This window comes from Gopherus flavomarginatus, chromosome 1, assembly GCF_025201925.1.
Source record: "Gopherus flavomarginatus isolate rGopFla2 chromosome 1, rGopFla2.mat.asm, whole genome shotgun sequence".
Classification (NCBI taxonomy): domain Eukaryota; kingdom Metazoa; phylum Chordata; order Testudines; family Testudinidae; genus Gopherus; species Gopherus flavomarginatus.
The window spans coordinates 339867922-339894727 of record NC_066617.1 but is presented as its reverse complement, the minus strand read 5'-3'; the positions used below and the strand labels follow the sequence as shown (position 1 = coordinate 339894727).

The 26806-nt window shown below is 48.1% G+C and overlaps 1 protein-coding gene across 1 annotated transcript; it reads right to left on the bottom strand.

Annotated features, from left to right (window-relative positions):
• Positions 1 to 316: 316 nt before the first annotated feature.
• MMP7 (matrix metallopeptidase 7) lies at positions 317 to 12698 on the bottom strand. Its single transcript, XM_050928439.1, has 6 exons — positions 12531 to 12698; positions 10525 to 10748; positions 10273 to 10421; positions 7849 to 7974; positions 7255 to 7416; positions 317 to 581 (listed from the first exon to the last, which is right to left on the bottom strand). Exons 1-6 carry the CDS (start codon positions 12636 to 12638, stop codon positions 559 to 561), a joined length of 792 nt encoding a protein of 263 aa, XP_050784396.1. The 5' UTR covers positions 12639 to 12698; the 3' UTR covers positions 317 to 558.
• Between the last annotated feature and the right edge of the window lie 14108 nt (positions 12699 to 26806).

Here is a 26806-nt window from a genome sequence, read left to right as displayed (position 1 = left end):
GAGACCCTCTGTGTGGGGATCCAACCCTTCTGGTGCTGAAGTGGGGTTTGGTTGTGTACACTGCATCATCTTACAGCCTTCTGCTGGGCCCTATGGAGGGTACTCTGAGTCTGGGTATGAACAGGGCAGGGAGGGGGAAGGGATAGGGAGAAGCGTGGGCTGGGAACAAGGAGCCTAAACCATGGAATTAGATGCATTTCAAATACCCGGCTGAGAATTTTGTCCTGTGTATATGTATTGTACATACAGGAATCACTGAACCCAACAGCGATTAGGACCGACAGGAATGCAGGAGGCAGAATAGTGCTGAGAGAATCTTTATTTTCACAGAAACTACTGAATAAATTTAAAGAGGTTTTCAAATCTCAGTAAATGTATAGGAGCAGAAATTGCTCTTAAACATTTGCAATTTTAATTCACTGAAGAACTAAAATGAAACATTTCTGGTGTGAATTCTTCATTCTTTTTAAACACACCATGGTTCTTTAGTATCAGAGGAGTAGCCATATTACTCTGGATCTGTAAAAGCAGGACTCTTTGCTGCTTTTATATGGTTCTTTAGAAGTTTTCACTTTTGCGGCCTGTGGAATAGAAATATGGAAACATTAAGGTATTTGTTTAAGAGACAAACTATAGAGAAATATACACTTTGTGAAGTGTCCCATAGAAGGGAATGACCACACAAGTGCCGCAGGCATGATTTTCTCATTGGTTTAGGGTGCAGTTTTGCCACTGTAACTCACAGTGCGTAGTACTTGACTTCATGAGCAGTGAGGTGAGGGCCAGATTCTGCCATACTTACATTGAGCAATCTCTTATTCAGCAAGTAGTCCTACTGATTTCAATGGCCTTTTCAGCAGAGCAAGGTACTCCTCAGTAGTAGATGGTTAGCAGAGCATCATCCTCATTGATTTCTGCAAGGCACTGGTGTGCAGGGAACACAGAGTCTGCCAGGATCTCCAGTTCTATTAGCTTTTGTTGCAATATGGAGACATTGCTCTCAGACTCCAGAAAGGGTAAGTGGGAGGTATAAAGTGTATTACGTTGTCTTGGTCTAAATTTTGATACTCTGAGAGTAGGCCATTCAAATCAATGGGGCTGCTGAGTAAGGTACTTGTTCTTCGAGTGCTTGCTCATATCCATTCCAATTATGTGTGTGCGCCCGCTGCGTGCACATTCGTCGGATACTTTTTACCCTAGCAACACTCGGTGGGCTGGCAGGTCACCCCTTGGAGTGGCGCCGGTATGGCGCCTGATATATACCCCTGCCGGCCCATCCGCTCCTCAGTTCCTTCTTGCCGCCCTTGCCGGTTGTTGGAACAGTGGAGCGCAGCTTAGCTGTTCTCCACCTCCCTAGCGATTTCGCTCATTTGTATAGTATTGTGTATATAGTTTTTACTGTAGTTCTAGTTAGTATTTAAATTAATAGTTCTTATAGTTGTGTATATAGTTAAAGAGGATCAGGGGCTCACCCCTTCTCCTCCCCCGGTACCGGGGCCCATGCCCGGTTCAGCGGGTTTCAAGCCTTGCGCAGCCTGTCGTCGGCCAATGCCCACCGGAGATCCGCACGACTCCTGTTTAAAGTGCCTAGGCGAATCCCACCTTGTGGACAAGTGCCGAATCTGCAAGGCGTTCAAGCCCCAAACAAAGAGAGAGCGGGACATTCGCCTGAAACAACTTCTGATGGAGGTAGCTTTAACTCCTCCATCCTCGGCACTGACTGCGGCACCAGGACCAAGTGCCTCTTCCACACCGGACCGCCCGGCACCGATAAAGGCTCCTCATCCCCACCCTTCACCGGCCCAACCCTCCAGCCGGCACCGCTCCCTCTCCCCGAGGAGCAAGAAGCACAAGGCTCCTGCGGCACCTACAGCTACACCGCAGTTGGAGCGTATCTCCAAGACGGACCACCCAGCACTGTCAACTGCGGAGGCACCGCTTGTCTCCGCACCGTCTATTCCGGCTTCACAGGAGCCATTGAGTCCTGTGCCTACCAACTCCCCAGCACGCGCTGTGGTTGAGCTCGTCGCGCCCTCCACGCCGGAGACCTTCTCCGTGGCGCGGGACCTAATAGCTCTAACAGAGTCCGAATTGCCCCAACCCCCGGCACCGCCGGTGTGGGTTATTCAGTCACTGGGCAAGCCCACCATGGTGTGACCACGTTCACCGGGCACCATTGAACACCGTCGGTCCCAATCCAGATCCCGCGATCACTCTCAGCTGTGACATCGCTCCCAATCCCGGCGCCGCTTGCAGTCCTGGTACTGTTCTCCAAGGAACCGGTCGTACTTGCGGCAGCACTCGAGATCCCGGTCGTCATCGTGGTACTCTCGGCACCGGTCCAGATCACGGCACCAATGTACTTATCGCAGCCGATCCCGGCACGACGATATAAGGCACTGGTCCACCTCCCGGCACAGCGCTGGTAGCAGGTCCCGGTCCTGCTCCAGATACCACCACGGTTCCCAGTACTGTTCGCCAGTACCACGCAGAGATGAGCTCTATGGGCGCAGAGTCCTGGCCCAATCAACTTCAGCTCCTCCGTGGCCATCGCATCACCCGTCCGCCTCCTGACACGCAGACAGCACCTCCTACGGGGGTTCAGATGCGCAGGCCCATCCGGACCATGGATCACCTCAATGGTCTTTTTGGACACCTTGGGCCTATCACCAAGCCAAGGGTGAGCCAACGGGCCCAGCACACTCCGGCCACTCGGAGCACCGTGCACCAGAGGCCACAGTTAGCAGACCTCCCCCGGCTGGTACGGAGGAAGACTCTCTGCACATGCACCTGAGCAGCATGATGTTCCGGAGACAGAGGTCCCCCAGGATGAGGCATCAGTCCAAGACCCACTCATCCCTGGGTTATCATCCTCCTCTTCCCTGGATGAGGCGGTAGCGGGCACATCATCATCAGGGCCCCGCCAGTTGATCTCCGAGCACATCAGGATCTTCTGCGGCGTGTTGCCCAGAATATAAATCTTCCTGTAGAGAAAGTTCCTGAGGTGGAGGATCCGGTGGTTAGCACATTATCGGCGGAAGCACCGACTAGGGTGGCCCTCCCCTTCATCAGATCGATCCAAGCCAGAGCAGACACCATCTGGCAGTCCCTGGCTTCCATCCCACCCACAGCCAGGGGAGTAGAACGAAAATACATGGTGCCGTCCAAGGGGTATGAGTACCTCTACTTGCACCCCATCCCTTGCTCGTTGGTGGTACAATCAGTCAACGAACGGGAGCGCCACGGCCAACAAGCCCCCGAGCCAAAATCAAGGGAGGTCAGGTGCATGGATTTGCTGGGCCGGAAAATCTACTCTGCTGGAGGCCTTCAGCTCCATGTGGCGAACCAACAGGCCCTCTTAAGCCGCTACAGCTATAACACCTGGGAAGCTGTCGGCAAGTTTACCAAGTTGGTTCCCCAGGACTCCCGTCAGGAGTTTACAGCTCTCCTAGAGGAAGGGAAGAGGGTCACGAGAACCTCACTACAAGCCTCCTTAGATGCCGCCGACTCTGCAGCCAGAACGGTTGCCTCTGGCATAGCTATGCGCCGCATATCTTGGTTGCAAGTGTCCTACCGCCTGAGCTACAATACACCATTCAAGACTTGCCATTCGATGGACAAGGTCCATTCTCGCAGAAGACAGACCCCAGACTACAGAGTCTGAAGGACAACCGGGTTATTATGCGTTCGCTGGGAATGCATACACCCCAGACTCAGAGACGGTCCTTCCGCTCCCAACCTCAGTGCCCTTACCCCCCGCCTCGGCCAAGACAGGATCTTGCCCAAAAACGAGGCCGTAATACCTGCAGACGTCAGTCTGGACCTCAAGGGGGCAACAATTCCGGTCCCACCAAACCACCACCGGGACCCAAAGCAAACTTTTGAGGGTGCGCCTGAGAGCAGTGTACCAATTCCCTCCCTGGATCCTCTTCACTTTTACAACCGCCTTTCCCCGTTCCTTCCGGCGTGGTCCCAGCTGACCTCAGATCGTTGGGTCCTACGTACGGTGGAGCTTGGATACCGTCTTCAGTTTATTACTCCTCGTCCCTCTTCAGGGACCCCTCTCACGAGCAACTCATCATTCAGGAAGTTTGCAAGCTCCTCTCGATCGGAGCTATAGAGGAGGTACCGGAGGAGTTAAGGGGCAAGGGGTTTTATTCCCGATATTTCTTAATACCCAAGACAAAAGGGGGCCTCTGGCCCATTCTGGACCTGCGGGGACTGAACAAATTCATCAAAAAGTTCAAGTTCCGCATGGTATCCCTAGGAACCATCATTCCTTCCCTGGATCCCGGAGATTGGTACGCTGCTCTCGACATGAAGGACGCATATTTCCACATTGCAATTTATCCCCCGCACAAGAGGTATCTGCGCTTTGTGGTAAATCAGGGTCACTACCAGTTTACTGTCCTTCCCTTTGGTCTTTCCTCGGCCCCTCGGGTCTTCACGAAGTATATGGCGGTCGTCGCTGCTTCCCTGCACCATCGTCAAATACACGTCTTCCCTTATCTCGACGACTGGCTTATCCGAGGGACTTCGGAGGCACAAGTGATCAGCCATGTCACCATCATCAGGGAGCTGTTTGTGCGTCTAGGCTTGATCATCAATTTGGACAAGTCCATCCTGGTGCCTACGCAGAGGATAGAATTTATTGGGGCAATGCTGGACTCCAACCTTGCAACGGCCAGTTTGACCCTGCACCGGTTCCAAGCCATAGTCTCCCTTGTTGAAAGTCTTCAGAGCTTTCCAACCACTTCTGCTCGTACTTGCCTTGCTCTTCTGGGGCATGTGGCTGCATGCACTTTCGTCACAAGGCATGCCAGACTGCGAATGCGCCCTCTGCAAACCTGGTTCGCTTCGGTCTATCGGCCAGGTAGGGACGCCATAGACATAATCCTGACAATTCTGCCGGATGTTCTAGGCTCCCTCGACTGGTGGAAGACGTCATCCTGAGTGTGTGCGGGCCTGCCATTTCATCCTCCCCAGCCCTCCATGTCCCTAACAACGGACGCGTCCTCGCTGGGCTGGGGTGCTCACCTAGGGCTCCTGCGCACCCAAGGCCTTTGGTCACCCCGGGAGCTGACCCTCCACATCAATGTGCAAGAGCTGAGAGTGGTCTGGCTGGCATGCCAAGCATTTCAGCGCCATCTACACAGCCGTTGTGTTGCAGTGTTCACGGACAACACAACGGCCATGTATTACATCAACAAGCAGGGTGGGACCTGGTCCTCTCCTCTGTGTCAGGAAGCAATACGGCTGTGGGACTTCTGCATAGCCCACTCTATACATCTAGTGGCCTTCTTTCTTCCGGGGGTACGGAACACCCTCGCAGATCACCTGAGCAGGTCCTTCCTATCACACGAATGGTCCGGACGTTCTCCATTCGATTTTCCGGAGGTGGGGCTTTCCCCACATAGACCTGTTTGCATCCAGAATGAACAGGAAATGCCAGGTGTTCTGCTCCCTACAGGGTCACTCCCCGGGCTCCCTGTTGGACGCGTTCCTGATTCCTTGGATGGGCTGCCTCTGTTACGCCTTTCCATCGTTCCCTCTTGTCCACTGAGTCCTGCTCAAGCTCTGAAGGGACAGAGCCCGCCTTATCCTGATCGCTCCGGCTTGGCCTAGGCAGCACTGGTACACCATGCGGCTCGACCTGTCCCTGGCAGACCCAATTCCCCTGCCGCTCTGGCTGGACCTGATCACATAAGACTTTGGCAGGATGCACCATCTGGACCTGCAGTCCCTTCATCTGACTGCATGGCTCCTGTCTGGTTAAACCAGTCAGAGTTGCGCTGTTCCGCCGCAGTACAGCAGGTGTTGCTGGGGAGCAGGAAGCCCTCCACGCGCTCGACATACCTTGCAAAATAGAAGCGCTTCTGCCACTGGTGTAACCAGCACGGCCATTCTCCGCATTCTGCAATAGTCCCCACTATCCTGTGTGGTCTCTCAAACAGCAGGGGTTGGCGATCTCATCTCTGCAAGTACATCTTGCGGCTATATCCACCTTCCATCCAGGGGAAGCTGGCAGTTCCGTTTTTTCCCACCCTATAGTTTCCAGATTCCTCAAGGGCTTGGAGCCACTATACCCACAGGTCAAATAGCCTACCCCTACCTGGGACCTGAACCTCGTCTTAACGAGGCTCATGGGGGGGGCCCCCTTTCGAGCCTTTGGCCACATGCTCGCTGCTGTACCTGTCCTGGAAAACAGCTTTCCTAGTCGCTGTCACCTCGGCTAGATGAGTCTCGGAGCTTCGGGCATTGACTGTGGATCCTCCATATACTGTGTTCCATAAGGACAAGGTACAGCTGCGACCGCACCCGGCATTCCTCCCTAAGGTCATCTCCACCTTTCACGTTAACCAGGACATCTTCCTGCCAGTCTTTTACCCAAAGCCGCATTCATTGCGACGAGAGCAACAGCTCCATACTTTGGATGTCCGAAGGGCTCTCGCCTTCTACATCCAGAGGACCAAGCCCTTCCGGCGCTCACCTCAGCTATTCGTGGCGGTGGCAGAACGTATAAAGGGCATGGCAATCTCCTTCCAGCGTATTGCATCTTGGGTTACATCATGTATTCGGGCTTGCTATGACTTGGCTCATGCTCAGGCGGGCCATCTCACTGCCCACTCTACTCGGGCTCAAGCCTCATCTGCCGCATTCTTGGCTCATGATCCCATACAGGACATCTGCCGCGCAGCCACCTGGTCTTCCATCCATACGTTTGCATCGCACTACGCGTTGGTCCAACAGTCTAGAGACGATGCCGCCTTCGGCTCAGCGGTCTTACGTTCCGCAACATCTCGCTCCGACCCCACCGCCTAGGTAAGGCTTGGGAATCACCTAATTGTAATGGATATGAGCAAGCACTTGAAGAAGAAAAGACGGTTACGCACCTTTGTAACTGTTGTTCTTCGAGATGTGTTGCTCATATCCATTCCACACCCGCCCTCCTTCCCCACTGTCGGAGTAGCCGGCAAGAAGGAACTGAGGAGCGGATGGGCCGGCAAGGGTATATATCAGGCGCCACTCCAGGAGGGGACCTGCCGGCCCATCGAGTGTTGCTAGGGTAAAAAGTCTCCAACGAACGTGCATGCAGCGCGCACACACCTAATTGGAATGGATATGAGCAACACATCTCGAAGAACAACAGTTACAAAGGTGAGTAACCGTCTTTTCTCAGTGTAAAGCGTGGCAAAATCTGTCCCTTTGTTGGTAATTTTGTATATCAAAATTAACATCTTACACTGAAATTACCGTATAATTTCTGAATTCCTTGTCTGTCATCATCTGGAAGGCTGAAGGTGTCTGGGTTCCAGTAGCGATAGATAGGGTACATCAGAGCACCTTGAACATTTGAATGACCAAGTCCCAAAGAATGACCAAATTCATGTGCAGCAACAAGGAACAAATTTGTTCCTAAAATATAGAAAAAAGAGGAAAAAATTATTAACATATAATGGAACAGAGCATCACAACCAGGGGAATTTGCATCTTTCTTTCCATTGTGATGAAATCCAATAAGTTTAATTTATTTTTACCTGCTCTCCCATTTAATTACAATATGTATGTCCACATGTTTTAGGAAGAATAGTGCAGAGCCCAGGAATGGGAGTCAGGAAACCTGAAATCTATTCCCGACTCAACTTTTGACCATGAGCAAATCACTTAAACCTTCTGTGTCTCATCTGTAAAAATAGGATAATATTGCTTGCCCACCTTTGTAAAGTGCTTTGGGCGTCTCAGGCTCTATATGCCTATTATGGTAGGTAAATGTAAGTATGTTGCAAATACCAGGGTTTTGTTTAGAAGGAGCTGAAATTGTTATGACGGGTACATGGAATACTTTACCTATATGATCTTGTGACCACTTCTCGCCCTCATCAAAGTGAGCATCTCCTCCTAACCCTGAGCTAGGTGCAAACGCATGGGCCAGTATTCCTCCTCTTCCATCAAAGGGAAATGAGTCGCCATGTGCTGCATGTGAAAAGAAATGAATGTGTCCTCAATTGACAGAATGATGCATTTTAAACATTGAATTACACATCTTGAAGTTTAGAGTTTGCTTTTATTATTTGTAGATTACATTACATTAAAAATGACACTAAAATAATGGTAATGTTGCAAAGTCAAGCACTCAGAAGGTAGGAAATGCCATACTTAAGATTGCCTATGCAATGAATTCAGCTCCTGTGTGTGTGTGCATTATGGTAGGGTTTTTAATAACATGATCACATACTAAATTTTCCCACAGGACCTCTGTGTTATTGAAGGCATGTTCTCAGAAATGGCTGCATCATCTTATCGAAACTTTACAAAAATGTTCAGCCTGAGGCTGACACCCAGCAAGAAAATGTCTGAATGGCTTAAGCGTTCAAAGTTATAAGCATCTGAAGGTCCTATAATGAACAGTATCTATAACTATAGATAATGCCATCTGCACCACTTATAATATATCAAGTGAATGTTATCAGTAACCACAGCTTTGAAAAAGTGAGGACCTCACTTGATACACTGGTATCTTCTGTTAGATTCTTCCATAACAGTGTGTGGGATATCCAGACCCTCATCCAGAAGTTGGCTGGAAAAGGTTGATTCTCCTCCTTTGCCTATAAGAAGAGCTACAATTTCTTGCTCCTGGAGTGCAAGGATTTGCAGGATAGTTGTGAAAAATTCATCACGCGGAAGACACTATAAAATTATTGTGTTATTGGATGTTTGGGGATGAATCTCTAAGGAATTGGCTACACTTGAATGCTGCAGCTGCACCACTGGAGCGCCTCAATGTAGGCACTACCTACGCTGATGGAAGAGGTTCTCCCATCAGTGTAGGTACTCTGCCTCCCCAAGAGGCAGTAGCCAGAGCCCTGCATGGATACAAATGTATATCTGCTGATGCGGCTATCCATGGATATAAATCAGTATCCACAGAACTGCAGGGCTCTCCTGAGAACTGCAGTGGTGAAAGGAGAACGTGGGGCCGCCATTCCCAGGAGCTAGTGCTCCCCGCTGATAGTTCCTCCTGTGCAATTGTGCCACTCCTGCCCCACCCACTGGGTTGGGCATCAGGCACCAGCAGCTGTTTGCACTCTTGTGTTCAAGTGGCACTCATACCCCCAGAAAGGAGATGCGGACAGCGGCGTGGAAGGGACAGAGGCGAGGCTGGGAGTGGTACAGCCACGCTGGAGGAGCTGCCGGCGTGGGCCCCACGTTCTGCTCCTTTCACTGCTGTGGTTCCTGGGACAGCCCTGTGGTTCCTTTGGATACCGATTTATATCCGTGGAGATAAATTTGTATCTGCGCAGGGCTCTAGAGGTAGCTAGGTCGATAGGAGAATTCTCCTGTTAACCTAGAACAGATCTAGAATGGTCAGAATAGCTGCCTCTCACACCACTGAGGGCCACAGCTCTACCAAAACAGGTACCTAGTGTAGACAAGCCCAAGAGGAGGACTAGCACTGAGAGGTGAACCAGGGTGCATGGGTGTTTGTGTGTGCGTGCCTTCGTTCTCCCTCTTTCAGACTTCTTAGAAGTGAGATGCTCTTTAGACCTATGCTTTGAGCGTGGCTAAAACAAGCCACACTCTCTGCCTTTGCTTTGGACTACAGTGGAAAGAAGCCCTGCTCTATTTGTGTGTGTTTGGCTCTAAAGAGGCAAAAAATGTATGTTTCCGTTTTAGGATGAGGCATATGACCAAGGTGTCTAAACCCCACACAGGCATGCAGAATCCTTGCTTGCTCACAAATAGGAGTAATATTCATGGCAGAGGAATATGTTTTACTTTTCAATCAAGTAAGTAGATATTATTTTCCTAATTTTACTGTTCGAACTTGCAAGGGATTTTTGTGATGATTGATTAGTTAACATTGATATCAAATATTATCTAATATTTTATATTTGTTGTCAATGTTATATATAAACTCAATGCTTCCCTTGAGAGGCAGTTATACTGACCAATTTATTTGGGTGCATCTGAAGAAGTGAGGCTTTTTACCCATGAAAACTTTATATGCCCAAATAAATCTGTTAGTCTTTAAGGTGCCACTGGACTCTTTGTTGGTTTTGTGGATATAGACTAACACGGGTACCTCCTGATAGCTATACTGACTTTATATTTTATCTTGCAGAACAAGATAAAAATTGGATAAACTCAGAATGAAAATATTTGTTCTCTTTTCAGTCTTTGGCTATGAAAACATGTAAGCTTTCAAAGCATAGCTTCAGCTTTAAATAAAATGTAGTTCATGGATTCTTAAAAATCCCGCAGCAGCCTCACCACCATGTGCAAAACGAATCAGGATATCTGCTTCTCTCCTGGCAACTTTTTGAAACTTCAGTGGAGTCACGTCACTCCACACTTTAAAAGCCTTTTCGATTGCTTCCTCCACCATAAAACGAGGCAGATCAGGTGTATAGTTAAGGATCCTTTTGGCAACACAAGAAAATAAAATATTGTCAGTTTAAGGTATGGAATAATATGGCATCATTAAAAGAAAACAAAATACACAAAAAGTAAAATATAACCAACCTGTAAGTCAACAAATTCTTCCTCCATCTTGGATTTCCTGGAAACGTGCTGTAATCTAATACATCGGGGATGCCACACCTTGGCTGATCCATCATTTCCTCCGTTTCTGAATTAAATTTTCCTGTTACAGTCAGGTGGAAAAATTTCTGCATCTCTTTAATTTTGTCTTCTAAGGTACGGCTATCTGCTTTATTAATGGATGGAAAGAACCTGTCAAGGTAATTCTGAAAATAAAAAGAAACAGACTCAGAGTGTGTTCTTATACTTTTAAGAATCAGCTTGTCAGCAAGTATAAGACCCAGCTGATCCTTGGGTATACTTATGCTACACCCCTAGAAACCCACAGTGATCTGTCAAAACAGGGAAACAATGTAGACAGATATGAGGGCACTTTTCTAATATATGTGAACAAAATAAAAATGTAAATTGGTGTTAAAATATTCACTACCTTTCTCCTTTGAGAATTGTGTACTTAACCTTCCTTCACATCTATATGCTTCAGGGCTCTATTCTGTTTTCTCTTATGATAAATACATGAAGGGGTTCTGTGCAGGTGTTGGTTATAGTATTACTTGTAAATGTCCAGGAGGTCTGATTGTCATTTATACTAAGGACTTTTCATAATACAAGATTGGCAATGTAAAGGGACATTAAAAGGAGTGTAAATTTATACCCATTTTCAGATCCCTTTACCCTACAAAGTGGTGTAAAAAGGCATTGGTGTAAATGAGAAATGAGTACCTAGGTTCTTAGGCCTGGAAAGGTTCATGCATAAGCAATTACTCAAATGAATATCATAAGATATCATTTGCAACTATGTTCTCAATGAACTCTTTAAAAAGGAACAATTAAACTATCAACCACTAATGTGCAAAGAGAGAGAGTTTTAATTAAAAAAAATAGGGCTGTACAGGCTAGACTTGGGATATATGGACTTCCTAGAAAATTATCTGTAACCAAGCAGTATTTTTGGCTTGAAAATAGATAGAGTAAGAGGAGGTGGAGGGTAGGACCAAAGGATCATATTGTTTGTACTTAATAAAAATGATGATAAATCATTCATTGTGGCAATTTTTGATAAACATTACTGTGAAATCATCCTGTACCTTTTTATATGTTGTGTCTTATCAGAAGGAGAGGGTTTGTGAGAACTGTGGACTCTGAGGATATTTTTAACATAGGTTTTACTCCACAATAAAATAAAATAAAATCGCCTCTCCTAAAACTCCCCCAACATTTTATTTGTGGTGTTGGTGGTGTTACTTTATACTCTAATCATGGATAATTATAACATCTCTTTTTCACACTTCAGTCTACCACTTTCAAGTGCTATGAAACAGCCTGCCATCTCTCCACAATACAGATTAAATATACAGAGAAAGCCTTGTTCAATAATAGCAAGACACTGAAGCAAGTGGTCCTGTTTATTTTAATGGGAGTTCACCAAGCATTAGAATCTAGAGAATAGTCCAACAAGTGTGGTGTATATAATTAGTCTTGCCTCTTCTCAAAGAAATGTGAGAACTGGATACAACTATGGTTAGATGCATCTAAAATAGTTTAGTCCATCATTATTAACATATTATTTTTATCTTACTAGAATGTTCTATATATAATACACACCCACTCATACATCAAATTAATCCTTAATTTGGCCCATTGGTTTTAGAGACTCCATTTTCTTGGAATTTATTTAATATTTATATAAATAATTATTATAAGCTTGTTTGAAAGTCCCACTAGATGCCTGTCCATATCTTTAGGTGCCTAAATATCTTTAATATCAGCCCTAATTCACTTTTGCAATTTCACTTAGGTGCTTTCAAAATTTTTACTTTATGCCTTCTAGTTTTTGTGAACTGACTTGTAACAACTACGTAACACGAAAGTAAAAATAAAATCATGTCAAATGCTCTCTAGAAAGAAATATAATAACTAGGATGTAGACTTAAAATGGAAAAGCAGCATATTCACAGTTCACTCTTACAGCCCCATTCATGACATACCTGTATACGCTTCAGGTGTCCAGAGCTCCATGGCTCTGGCTTAAGCAGAACTGGGAGAGCAAGCCTTCCAGGCAGGAACAGTGCAGTGCAGAGTAGGATGTATCTCATAGTGTTATCAAATGATCTCTGCTAAAAAGAGAAAATCTTAGGTCTTCTGTGTCTAATGATCACAGCTATAATGCTTATATAGGCCTTACTGCTGTGTGTGGTAACAGATTGTGTGAGTCATTTTTAGGCTTCCTCTGTGGTTTTGTTATTTGCGGTAACACTTCTAAGGTGTCTTTATTCCAAAATGTAAATGAAGAAACATTAACTAAATCTTTTTGTTGACAGCGCAGCTGATGTCACACTGACACAGCAGGCAGCCAACTTTCTTTATCTCCCCGTTCATGCGATTCAGGTGCTAAAACCACAAGGGCGCAGAGAAGTTGCTTTCTTAACCTCAGTCAATAAATATGTTTACTGTACAATCTCAGCTTCCCAAAATTTCCTTGGTGCCATTAACACACATTGCAACACTCTTCTGGCTTGATACTCTGCATGTATTGATTGACGGTGGAGGACGTGACTAAATGAGTGTTAGTGCCGTGTGAGTGAAATCACTTAAAACTTCATACTTTGTGATACCTGCCACTATAAAAGTTTCTGTTTAAGCTTTCTGGCCCAAATTCTGATATCAGTTACCTCAAAGTTATTGAAAATCCAGAGTAAATGTACTGAAGTTAGTGAGGTTTCTCCAGATTTAATTGAGATCAGAATCTGGCCCTTCTATATATAGGAAGGTTATTGGGCATCTCAGTGTTTTTCTACTTCAAATTTGATGGGCTCCGATGAGTCAATCTCTGTAATGGATTATTAGGTATAAAATAAAGGGGCTAGAACTATCCTATGGCATGCATGTGAAAAAAAACCAACTGGATGCTTATATGAAAGAGTAAGGAGCCATACTCAGTTATGCAGGTGAAGCCTTCTGGATTTCAGTGAGGTAGTAGTAGTGTAAATGAGAACAGAGCTGGGCAAACGCCATCTATCTGGTCTACAGAGCCATGTTCTGGCCTCATTAGCACTCTGTGGAATTCTACAGAAAGCAATGGATTTAATGCACAGGATACTTCAGGTCAGATATCAGCTTACTGTTGCTTTGTGCATGTAGAACTTAGTGACAGTGGATCTAAGCTGTAGGAAAAGGACAAATAGCCGCCCCCCCCAACCCACCCTCCCTGCAGCCATCCCAGCATGGTGCTGTAACTGGGGAAGAGGCATCTGCTGTGTTTCACAATGGGACTATTCACATACATAAAGTTAAGGATGTATGTAACTGTAGGAGAGAAGCCTTAGGGCCCAGTTCTACTTTGACTGAAATTAATAGAAAGATTCCTGGGGCTGAGCTGTGCTTTGACACAATTGAGAAAGGGGTGATAGTTAAAAGATGGATGTCCACCACTTTGTGCTCTCCCAATCTTGGGCTATCAGGGGGAATGATCTGGTTCCTCACATAAATCAGTGAAATTCCAAGGTCATTATCAGCTAACACTAGTTAGAGCAGCCCCCAGGCTTCTCTAACCTGGGCAAGGGCCAAAGCTGAACCAGAGGATCACGGAGCCATAACCAGCTCACTAACACCCCTTACTCTGTTGCGCTCAACAGAAACTGGGCACAGCAGAAAGTCTGGCTCCAAATCAGGAAATTTCAAACACAGAGGTGAAAGTTATTGAAATATTGAAAGCTACAGGATGTTAGAATAAAAGTTCTTGTGTAATATTAATTATTGTGGCTGCTCCTTCCACACAATGAAGCAGCATAATACTATATAAAAAACTCACAGTCTTCCCGTCTAAAGGTTCATAGGCCCTTTACTCAGGTAAGTAATCATTCTGTGAAAACCAATGCTTAGCTAGCTCTTGTAGAATAATCCCACCGACTGAGAGGGGAAATTTTATGCTGTAGGCAAAAGTGCCTCTCAGTATTTCACAGTGAAACTATGAACTATGTATCATATCTGATATGATGACTTCTGTATTTTGCCTTTCAGTGTTTTTAATGTTCAGTTGGGTGAAAAAGTGAAGTAGAACCAAATGATTCATTGTTGAATGGTCGCTGGTCATTGTTCTTGTAAGGGAGTTTTGAGGTAGGTTCTGAACAAATTTATTTTAGGCAACACTTGAGTCTGTCCTTAAATGAAGAGTTCAAGATTGGCTCAAGTGTGTTGGCTGATGCCCAGAAGAAAGAATTACCATAAAAGGTCATGAAATCATGAGAAAAGTTTTCTTTGGCCCACTTATGAACTTTATTATATTGTACGTCTGCTATTATAACAAAACTGTTTTAGTTTCTTCTGATAGTCAAGACATTCAATGCCTTTTGCTGTGCTGTATGAGTATTTAGTCTGATTTAAATATTTTTTCATATCTCTGTTTAAGTTCACCAGGAAAAGCTACTGTTCAAATTTTTATTTCTGAAAAAAATGGCAATTTCTGAAGGTTATATGCAAAGTCTGCTCCTACATTCTGACGCTTCTGAGCAAAACCTCCATTCACCTTCTATCCTCACCTCCATACCTCTCGAATGACAAATTTGCTGTCCCCTCACCTTTTATTGCTGAAGATCACTTACATTAGAAATGAAAAGGACGTTAGAAGAAGAGATGATTGCACCAATCACATAGCATTTCAAATGTCCAGCTTGAATAATATTTGTGTGTCCCTCATTTTGGTCTTTGTCACGTATTTGGGCCTCAGTAAGTGGAGAGGTAGGATCACTTACAATTAGGTAATGATGCTAGAAAATCATCTTAAGGGTTAGCTTGTGCATTATGGTCCAGATTCACTAATTAGGCATGTACCTAACTTTAAGAACAGGAGTAGACTCATTGAATGCTTAAGATTTTTGCTGAATTGGGGTCAATACACATTATGGGCCAGATCCAAAGCCCACTGAAGTCAACAGAAAAACTTTCATTGTCTTCAGTAAGCTCTGGAGCAGGCCTTATACACAGTAGGTGCCACATGGAGCTGCACCACCATTGCCGGCAGGTTTCGAAGGCACAGGGAGGCTGTGCCTCCCCAAACAGCCTTGCGTGGCACTGCCCATGCTCCACCCCCTTCCTGCTTCCCGGGCTGCGCATAGAGTACACTTATAAAGTTTGCAGACGATACCAAGATGGGAGGGGTTGCAAGTGCTTTGGAGGATAGGATTATATTTCAAAATGATCTGGACAAACTGGAGAAATGGTCTGAAGTAAATAGGATGCAATTCAATAAGGACAAATGCAAATATTACTCTGACTGCACAGACTGACAGAGCAGATGAGTATTTAGGGGACATTTTTACATAGAGCTTGTCTACACTTAAACACTATAGCGGTGCCATTGCGGCAGGGCTGCTGCAGCAGTTCAGTGTAGACACTACTTATGCCAACCAGAGAGGTTCCCCACTGACGTAGCTAATCCACCTTCCTGAGAGGCAGTAGCTAGGTTGACTGAAGAATTCTAGTGCTGTCTACATGGGGACTTAGGTCGCCTTAACTACATCACTCAGGAGCGTAGATTTTTCATACCTCTAACTAATATTCTAGTGTAAACCACTTTTCGAAATTGAAAAATGGTTTAACGTATGCTGACGTTCACTAAACATTGAAGGATTCACAGGGAGGGAAAGGACTGCTGCTTTCATATAGCTGTCTTCTCAGTCTCGCACTCTTTCATCAGATATGCCAAAGTCTAGCTTGCTAATAGTTAGAAGTACAGTAGAGTTACGAACACCAGAGTTACAAACTGACCAGTCAACCCCAAACCTCATTTGGAACTGGAAGTACACAATCAGGTAGTAGCACAGACAAAAAAAAAAAAAAGCCAGTACAGTACAGTACTGTGTTAAATCTAAAGTATTAAAACAATAAAGAGAAAGTTCTTCTTCGAGTGATTGCTCATATCCATTCCAGTTAGGTGTGCGCACCGCTCGTGCACGTTCGTCGGAAACTTTTTACCCTAGCAACTCCAGTGGGCCGGCAGGTTGCCCCCTAGAGTGGCGCTGCCATGGCGCTCGATATATACCCCTGCCAGCCCACCCGCTCCTCAGTTCCTTCTTACCGCCATGTCGGTCGTTGGAACTGTGGAGCGTGGCATTGCTGTCCTCCACGTCCCTAGCTCTCCTTGGTTTTATGGTTCATAGTTATAGTTAGTAGTAAATAGTTATAAAAGTATAGTTAGTTAATTGTTGTTTGTAAATAGTTGTAAATACCTATTAGCGGTTTTGGGCCGTAGCCCTTCCCAGCACCTGACACCGGGCCCATGCCTGGTTCGCCGGGCTTCAAACAATGCTCGGCCTGTAAGAAGCCGATGCCGACCAGCGATCCCCACGACGCTTGCCTAAAGTGCCTGGGGGAATCGCACATTTCGGACAAGTGCTGCATTTGCAAGGCTTTTAAGCCTAGGACAAAAAAGGAGAGGGACCAGAGATTAAGGACTCTCCTTATGGAAGCGGCACTGAACCCGGTAACTTCGACGCAGACCGTTGCCTCTAAACCGGCACCGGACCGCGCCAGCACTGGAAAGATACCCCAGCACCGTCCTTCCCCGGCACCGGGACCCGAAGCAAGGCCCTCGAAGTCTGCGACTCCATCCAGGCAGACTCGAGTGGAGCGCCCAGCACCTACCTCGGCTGCGGCACCACCAGCAGGGATCCCCTCGACTCCGGGCCCTGAGGGTCCGTCGAGTCCGGTCCCTCCTAGCTCCCCCATAAGATCTGGGGTTGAGCTATTGGTTCCATCGACGCCGGAGACTTTCGCTTCGGCACAGGACCTGATCTCTCTTACAAAGCCAACCCAGCTTCAACCCCCGGTACCCCAGGTGCGGGTTGTATAGAGAGGCAAGCCGACGACGATGAGAGCACCGTCTCAGGACTCACCCAGCTGGCACCGATCGCTGTCGAGGTCCCGATGCCGTGGACGCTCTCGCTCTCAGCACCGCTCGCAGTCCCGGCACTGCTCCCCTCAGCGGTACCGGTCGCACTCACGGCGCCGGTCATCCTCCAAACAGTCCCAGTCTAGATCAAGTCACCGCTACCGGCACCGGGATTCTAGGAGCTGTTCCCGTAGGCGGTCAACTCCCCGGTCGACCTCCCGGCACCGAGCTGGTGGCAGGTCCCAGTCCCGGTCATCCTCCCGGCACCGAGTCGGTGGCAGGTCCCGGTCCCGATCGGCCTCCCGGCACCGCGTCGGAGGCAGGTCCCGGTCCCGATCCCGGCACTGAGTCAGAGGCAGGCCCCAGTCCCTATCCCGGCACCGGTATGATACCTGGTACCAGTCCCCGGCACCGAGAACATCTTCAGCGTCAGGACTAAGGGATCCCTACCAGCCAGGTTCGGCCCCTCCATGGCCTTCCAGACAGCCGTCTGTCTCATCACAGACAGACAGTGTATATGCGCTGGACACAGACAGACACGCGACCCTCTTTCAGGACCCTCCTCCGCAGAACCAGGGACCGCAGCAGTGGGGGTTCTGGACACCCTGGGTGTACCACCAAGCCCAGGGCCCTCAACAACTTCCTCCTCAGCCTGCGACGGCTGAGCGCAGGGCGCTGGAGGCATCGCTGTCTCGCCCCCCTCCCTCTCCGGAAGGGGAGGACAGGTCCAACCAGCAGGACCCTGAGCTCCCTCCGGAGTCAGAGGTGCGGGTTCAGACAGAGCCCCCCGTGGACACTCTTTTGCCAGGGGTCTCCTCATCATCCTCTCCCGATGAGGCAGTGGCAAGCACTTCTTCCACCAGCCCTCCCCCACTCGACCTCAGGGTGCACCAGGACCTCCTCAGGCGCGTAGCGCAGAACTTAAACCTGCAAGCTGAGGAGGTCTCCGAGATCGAAGATCCCGTGGTGAGCATCCTCTCCTCAGATGCTCCCACCAGGGTCGCCCTGCCCTTTATTAGGACTATCCAGGCCAACGCCAATACCATCTGGCAGTCGCCGGTCTCCATCCTTCCTGCTGCACGAGGCGTGGAGCGTAAATACATAGCTCCTTCCAGGGGTTATGAGTACCTCCATGTTCACCCGACACCGTGCTCCCTCGTAGTGCAGTCGGTGAACGAGAGGGAGCGTCACAGACAAGAGGCCCCAGCACCCAAGTCCAAGGAGGCGAGGCGTATGGACCTCCTAGGCCGCAAGGTCTATTCGGCGGGTGCCCTCCAGCTCAGGGTCTCCAACCAACAAGACCTCCTTAGCCACTACGCCTATAACTCCTGGGTGGCAATGGATAAGTTTAAGGAGCTGTTGACACAGGATGCGCGTCAAGAATTTGCGGCAATTCTTGACGAGGGCAAGAAGGTCGCATGTACCTTGTTGCAGGCCTCCTCGGACACAGCAGACTCAGCCGCTCGAACCCTCGCCTCAGGGGTTACAATGCGCCGCATCTCCTGGCTTCAGGTTTCTGGCCTTCCACTGGAGCTCCAATATACCATCCAGGACCTCCCGTTTGAAGGTCAGGGCCTGTTCTCGGAGAAGACAGACCCCAGGCTAAAAAGCCTGAAGGACAATCGGGTCATCATGCTCTCCCTAGGGATGCACACGCCCGGGACACAGCGCAGACCCTTCCGACCGCAACAACAGCAGCAGCGCTGGCCGTATCCCCAGTTCCGCCAGCGGCAGGACCTCAATAGGCACTGTGGCAGAAATGGCAGGCGCAGACAGTCGGGCAACCAAGGGGGGCAGAACCAGGGCTCCTCCAAAGCCCCACCTGGGCCCAAACCTTCTTTTTGAAGGTGCACCCGAGGGCGCGGTACCAGTTTCCCCCACGGATCCTTTCCCCCCGTTTTCCATCCGCCTTTCATTTTTCCTCCAGGCGTGGACCCAAATAACATCCGACCACTGGGTCTTACGCACTGTGCAGACAGGATACCGTCTGCAGTTTACGTCTTACCCTCCCTCCCGCCTCCCGCCCTCATCCCTCTTCAGGGACCCCTCTCATGAGCAATTCCTCCTCCAGGAGGTGCAGACGCTCCTCAACAAAGGAGCCATAGAGGCAGTTCCGGAGAACGAGAAGGGCAAGGGGTTTTATTCCCACTACTTTCTGATCCCCAAGGCCAAGGGAGGCCTTAGACCTATCCTCGACCTGCGGGAACTCAACAAACATATGGTGAAGTTGAAGTTCCGCATGGTATCCCTGGGGACCATTATCCCATCTCTGGATCCTGGAGACTGGTACGCCACCCTCGACATGCAGGACGCTTACTTTCATATCGCCATATTGCCGCAACACAGACGTTTCCTTCGGTTCGTGGTCGACCGCCATCATTACCAATTTGCGGTCCTCCCGTTTGGCCCCTCCATGGCCCCGAGGGTATTCACGAAATGCATGGCAGTCATCATAGCATATCTTCGGCGCAATCGCATTCACGTGTTCCCTTACCTAGACGACTGGCTGATTCGAGGCACATCAGAGCTGCAGGTCAGCAACCACCTCCACAGGATCAGCGGACTCTTTGCTACCTTGGGCCTCATTATCAACATGGACAAGTCCACTCTGCTCCCTACGCAGAGGATAGAGTTCATCGGGGCCGTTCTGGACTCCACCTTTGCCAGGGCCCTTCTGCCATTGCCCAGGTTCCAGTCACTGTCGGCCATCATTCAACGCTTGCAGGCGGCCCCCCTGACCTCTATAAGGATATGCCCAACCCTCTTAGGCCACATGGCAGCCTGCACATTTGTGACAGGTTATGCGCGGCTCCGCATGAGGCCCCGCCAATCTTGGCTCATAGCGCAGTACCGGCCAACCAGACATTCGCTGGACACAGTTATCACCATCCCCCAGGGAGTATTGGATTCCCTCCGGTGGTGGCTAGACCAGTCCGTCGTGTGTGGGGGGCTCCCGTTTCATCAGCCCCAACTCTCGGTATCCCTAACAACGAATGCCTCAGACCTGGGCTGGGGGGCCCACCTCGGAACCATGAGGACACAGGGCCTGTGGTCCCCTCAGGAAGTGGACCTCCACATCAACATACGGGAGTTGAGAGCGGTCCGTCTTGCTTGTCAAGCGTTCTCCCATCAGCTTCGAGGTCGCTGTGTCGCGATATTCACCGACAACATGACGACCATGTACTATGTCAACAAGCAGGGCGGCACGAGATCCTCTCCCCTATGTCAGGAGGAGATGTGGCTCTGGGACTTTTGTATAGCCCACTCCATTCACCTCATGGCTTCCTTCCTCCCCGGAGTATGGAATATGCTGGCAGACCGCCTGAGCAGATCCTTCCTCTCACACGAGTGGTCCCTTCGCCCGGACGTCGCCCTCTCACTCTTCCAGAGGTGGGGTTGTCCCTGGGTGGACCTCTTCGCTTCCAGGGGGAACAGGAAATGCCAGGCGTACTGCTCCTTTCAGGGCCGGGAGCCCGGGTCGGTAGCGGACGCCTTCCTTATCCCGTGGACGGCCCACCTGTTCTACGCGTTCCCTCCGTTCCCGCTGGTCCACAAGGTCCTTATGAAGGTGCGCAGGGACAGGGCCCACGTGATTATGATAGCTCCAGTGTGGCCCAGGCAACATTGGTACCCCATGTTGCTGGACCTGGCCATAGCCGACCCAGTCCCCCTGCCCCTTCACCTGGACCTGATCAGGCAGGACCACGGCAGGTTCTGTCACCCGGACCTCCAGTCGCTGCACCTCACGGCATGGCTCCTGCGTGGCTGACCAGGTCCGAATTACACTGCTCTACCCCGGTACGTGAAGTACTCCTGGGCAGCAGGAAGCCTTCCACCAGAGCGACATACTCGGCCAAGTGGAAGCGTTTCTCCTGTTGGTGCACGGAGAGGGGTTTCCTCCCTATGGAGGTTTCTGTCGCCAATATTTTAGACTACATCTGGTCCCTCAAGCAGCAGGGCCTAGCGATATCGTCCCTTTGGGTTCACCTGGTGGCTATCTCCACCTTTCATCCGGGTGGGAATGGCCGCTCGGTTTTCTCTCACCCGACGGTGACTAGATTCCTGAAGGGACTAGAACATCTCTACCCCCAGGTCAGACCCCCTGCCCCTACCTGGGATCTCAACCTGGTTCTGGCTCGGCTCATGGGCCCTCCTTTTGAGCCGTTAGCGACTTGCTCCCTGCTTTATCTCTCCTGGAAGACTGCCTTTCTAGTGGCCATCACCTCAGCTAGACGGGTGTCGGAACTCCGGGCCCTCATGGTAGATCCCCCGTATACGGTCTTCCATAAAGACAAGGTGCAGCTGAGACTGCACCCTGCCTTTCTCCCCAAGGTGGTCTCATCCTTTCACGTCAACCAGGAGATCTTCCTCCTAGTCTTTTTCCCAAAGCCTCATTTGTCACGCAGGGAGCAACAACTCCACTCGCTTGATGTCCGTCGGGCTCTCATGTTTTATGTGGAGAGGACCAAACCGTTGCGCAAATCCCCCCAGCTTTTCGTGGCAGTAGCGGACCAAATCAAGGGGCTTCCCATTTCCTCACAGAGGATATCCACATGGGTAACGTCCTGTATCAGGACCTGCTATGACTTGGCTCACGTCCCTACGGGCCGTGTGACTGCGCACTCTACCAGGTCGCAGGCGTTATCGCTGGCTTTCCTCGCCCGCGTGCCCATCCAAGAGATCTGTCAGGCAGCGACCTGGTCATCGGTCCACACCTTCACTTCCCACTATGCCCTGGTCCAGCAGTCCAGAGATGACACGGCCTTCGGCTCTGCAGTGCTCCATGCCGCGACTTCTCACTCCGACTCCACTGCCTAGGTAAAGCTTGGGATTCACCTAACTGGAATGGATATGAGCAATCACTCGAAGAAGAAAAGACAGTTACTCACCTTTGTAACTGTTCTTCGAGATGTGTTGCTCATATCCATTCCACACCCACCCTCCTTCCCCACTGTCAGAGTAGCCGGCAAGAAGGAACTGAGGAGCGGGTGGGCCGACAGGGGTATATATCGAGCGCCATGGCGGCGCCACTCTAGGGGGCAACCTGCCGGCCCACTGGAGTTGCTAGGGTAAAAAGTTTCTGATGAACGTGCATGCGCGGCACGCACACCTAACTGGAATGGATATGAGCAACACATCTCGAAGAACAACAGTTACAAAGGTGAGTAACCGTCTTTTTTTAAAAAAAATTACAACATAAGGAAACTCTGTGCTCGTTTCATTTAAATTAAGATGGTTAAAAGCAGCATTTTCTTCTGCATAATAAATTTTCAAAGTCATATTAAGTCAATGTTCAGTTGTAAACTTTCGAAAGAACAACCATAATGTCTTGTTCAGCGTTACGAACATTTCAGAGTTACAAACAACCTCCATTCCCGAGATGTTTCTGAGGTTCTACTCTATTCAGATTCTGTAGGTGCCATGTAACAGCTACAATGGGGTATCAACTTTATACAGTCTGTTTTGCCAACAGGACCACATAGGCTCATGGTGCTCTAACTAAATCAAACTCAAGACTGATTTTAATCCTTTACTTAAGACATTGTTCAATGCTTGTATCTCATGGCCATTACTTACTATATTAGGTGCCTTATCTTCTAGAAAGGCGTTTGGTAGCCACCTTCCCTCCAGAAGCCTTGGAGACAGCGGCCAAACTCCCATTGATTTCAATGGAATTAGGTGCCTAAATACTTTGAGGATTTGGGCCACTGTGTTTCTCCCTCCGCCTCCAGTTTGGGGACTAGCCAGCAGACCACCTCCTCTGTTAAATCCTCCAGCCTGCACATTCTATAACAATGAGACTCTAAAGTCTCCTCTGGTTCCACTCTTGCTTCTATGACAATGGTGAAACACTTGAGTCCCCACTAATTAAGCAATAGGGCAGAATATGTCTCATCCTATGAGTTCACAACCTTCTTATTGTATTTGCAGTCAATAGATGTCAATGGACGTAGAGCAGTGCAAGTGAGTATGTTTTTGCAATAATCAAATTAAGCAATAAACCACAACAGGATGTGCATTTCTGAAAACATTACCTACCTTATACCTAAATCTGACATCTTATACATTTTATTTTTCACTTCCTTGATAATCTACATAGACATATAATCTCTTTATTTCATGGTGACACACACACCTGGATTATATGAGAATTTCTTTTTGATATGCAATTTTTGCTTTATTCAATTTGAATTGGAGACAGAAAGAATAACCACACAAAAAAGAAAGATAAGGAGGAATGGTAAAGAATTTATAGTTCTATGTCTATTTGTCCATCAACCTATCCTTAGATTGTTTGCTCTTTGGAGCAGGGATGATTCCTTCTTTTCTGCCTGGAAAGCACCTACTACATACTGGGATTTTTAAAAAAATGGCTATGTGCATCAAACAGCAATGAACTGATGTATTTTAAACAGTTGCAAACATTTTCCTGGTCATTATAGAATCATATTGGGAAAATAAAGATTGGGTCATGAGTGCTCTTTTTTTATTCTGTGTCTGTACAGTGTCTAGAACAGTGTGGTCCTGGTTCATGAGTGGGGCTGTAGGCACTACTGCAATACAATTAACAATAATGCAAAAATAAATAGGCAAATAAGGAATAGTCAGAATCAGTCACAGAGGCCCAGATCCTCCAAGTTATTCAGAGGTCTAACTCCTACCCTTGAGGATCTGGGTTGTCTATATAGAGACTTAGGGCTGGTCCTCGCTATGGGGAGATGGACGCTGTTGCAATTGATGCAGCAAGGGTTGATTTAGTGGGTCTAGAAGACCTGCTAAATTGACGGCAGAGCATTTTCCGTTCGATGCCAGTACTCCAGCTCCCCAAGAAGATTGAGGTAAGTGAACTGGGAGCGTTTCCCCTTGACTCAGCACACTGAAGACACAGGGGTAAGTAGACCCAAGGTACGTAGACTCCAGCTATGTTATCCACATAGCTTGAGTAGTGTAACTTAGGTCGACTTACTCTGGTAGTGAAGACAAGCCGTAAGTGTGTGGTGAGCTGGGGTGTATATCTACAGTGCAGTAGCCTGCCATGCACTAAGTGCCTATGTGGATGCCACTGCCATGCACTAAAAGTTCCATAATGTGCATTGACCCACTGCTGTTTAGCGTGCAGCAGCAAGATCCATGTGGCCACTTGGCATGTACTAAGCTGTATATTCACTGTATATTCACACCCTGCCTACTCACACACTAAAGCCTTGTCTACACTAGGGAGTTTCATAAAAAAAAAGTTGTGCTGCTGTAATTAAAACTGCTGTTGCATGTCCACACTATGCTCCTTGTGTCAGCAGAGCACATCCACCCTAGCAGCTCTTACATCGATACTGAGAGCAGTGCACCATGGGTAGCTATCCCACTATGCAACTGGCCACAGGGTGCTTTAGAGAGGGTTTGCAATGCTTCATGGGGCAGGTACAGCATCACATGATGCAGATTTCTCAATCCAATTGTTCCATGGGCATCCTACTAGATTGTCAGTTGCTTTTCAACTGAAGTGTATGTGGTGGGGGAGGGGGAGAGAGTGTGTCACAGGGAGTGTGTGTGTGTATGTGTGTGTGAGATAAACAGCAACAGAGTGTGTTGGGGGAGATTGTGTCAACATGCTGTCGCTTTAAGTTCAGACAGCATCCTGAGCAGCTAATCCTGGGGGAGGGGGACATCCCTCCTCCCACATCAACCCCTAGGTCTGCACAGAACAGCACAGCAGTCTATCCCCCTTCTCCCCACCTGCAGCAGCAGCCCATTCTATCTGCTGGCCAGTTCCACATTAATGGTTGTGTGATTCCCTCAAATTCTGCCCCAGTCTCAGCTACCAGGAGTGGCATCCTTAGCAGCTCTGTGCGCTCTCCAAGCTGAGAAATGTCAAAGTTTCTCAGAGGAAAGGGGAGAGGCGCATGCCTGCAGGGCAGCTGAGTTCTAAACTGAGCAGAGTGGTCAGGGTGGGCATTGTGGGCTACTAGGGGAGGCCAGTTACGTCGACATAAGGAATGGCAGTGTCTACACTGACACTAACTTTGCCACAAAAAGTTTTATGCCTCTCATCAAGGTGATTGTACAGCAGAGTTTTGCCACCAAATGTAGCTTTATAGTGTGTACATATCCCCTGTTTTGTCAGCAAATGTCGCCTTTTTCTGAGAAAACTGTGCAGTGCAGATAAAGCCTAAGTTTCTGACAAACCCAGTCTTTATTTTCTTATCCTTTTTCGTCAAATGTATGTACATGCTTAGGTGGTTGTACAAAGTTTTGGGAATACAAACACAGTAAACCAAATAATGTAGAATTTTTCATGATTTACAAAATTCTGTTTCTATCAAAAAGGACTCAGAGGTAATAAGTCTGAGCCTGATCTCCATTATGGTAGCATAAATCCAGAGGAACTCCGCACATACAATGGGGTTACGCCATCATACAACTGGTGTCAAATCAGATTTGGTGTTGAGGTTTCAAAATTTGTTCCTTCCTAATGTAGAATGAAACCAAGACCTTTGTTCTGGGAGTGGTGGGAGGTTGGAGACACATACCTCACTCTCCCTCCAGAATAGACAATAGTCCAGTGGGTTGGGGCATTTAGCTAAGATGTAGGCAATCCACATCCAAATCTTTGGTCTGCCTGATATGGACGAGGACTTGAAGTTGAGTCTCCGACCTCCTAGGCTTGTGTCCTAATGACTGGGTTATTGGCTGTTCCAGAGTCTCTCACTCTCTCTGGCTTTGACCAGAAATTCCACCCTGGTCTTGAGAAACCTTCCTGACAAAATTTTAATCAAAATAAATATATTTCTGCAAAAAGTTTTGGTTTTGCTGAATCAACAGTTTCTGATGGGAGGAAAAATGGTTTGTGGAAAAATCCAAGGCAGGTCTACCCAGAATCCTCACATTTCTAGTTTTTATGTTGTTTTCCATTAATTAATTTACTGGACAGGGACACCATTTTAATTCATTCTTTTCCTATTATCCTGATTGGCAACAATGTTTTGAAATTTATTCTGAAAAATTCTATTGGGCCTTTGCTTTTCGAAATTTCAAGAACTAAAATTGAGTTTGGCTTTATTGATTTTAATAGCATCCAATAAAAGATTCATAGATATTCCCATATCACTTTTCCCCTTCCCTAGAGAGAGCAGAATGGCATGAAGGAGAAGACAAAAACGCTCACAATGAACATGACTCAGAGTTTCTTTTCTCATAGCAGAAGTTCTGGCTAGCACATGGTACTCTAGGACTCTATACAGGGGAATTCTACCTGGAGCCATATTTTAAAAGAGACGGGGGGCAGATGTGCACCGTGAAACAATGATTCACATGAATAGTCTGACTAACTTCAATGGGACTGTTTATGTGAGTACTTGCTCACTAGCGTGGCTAAGG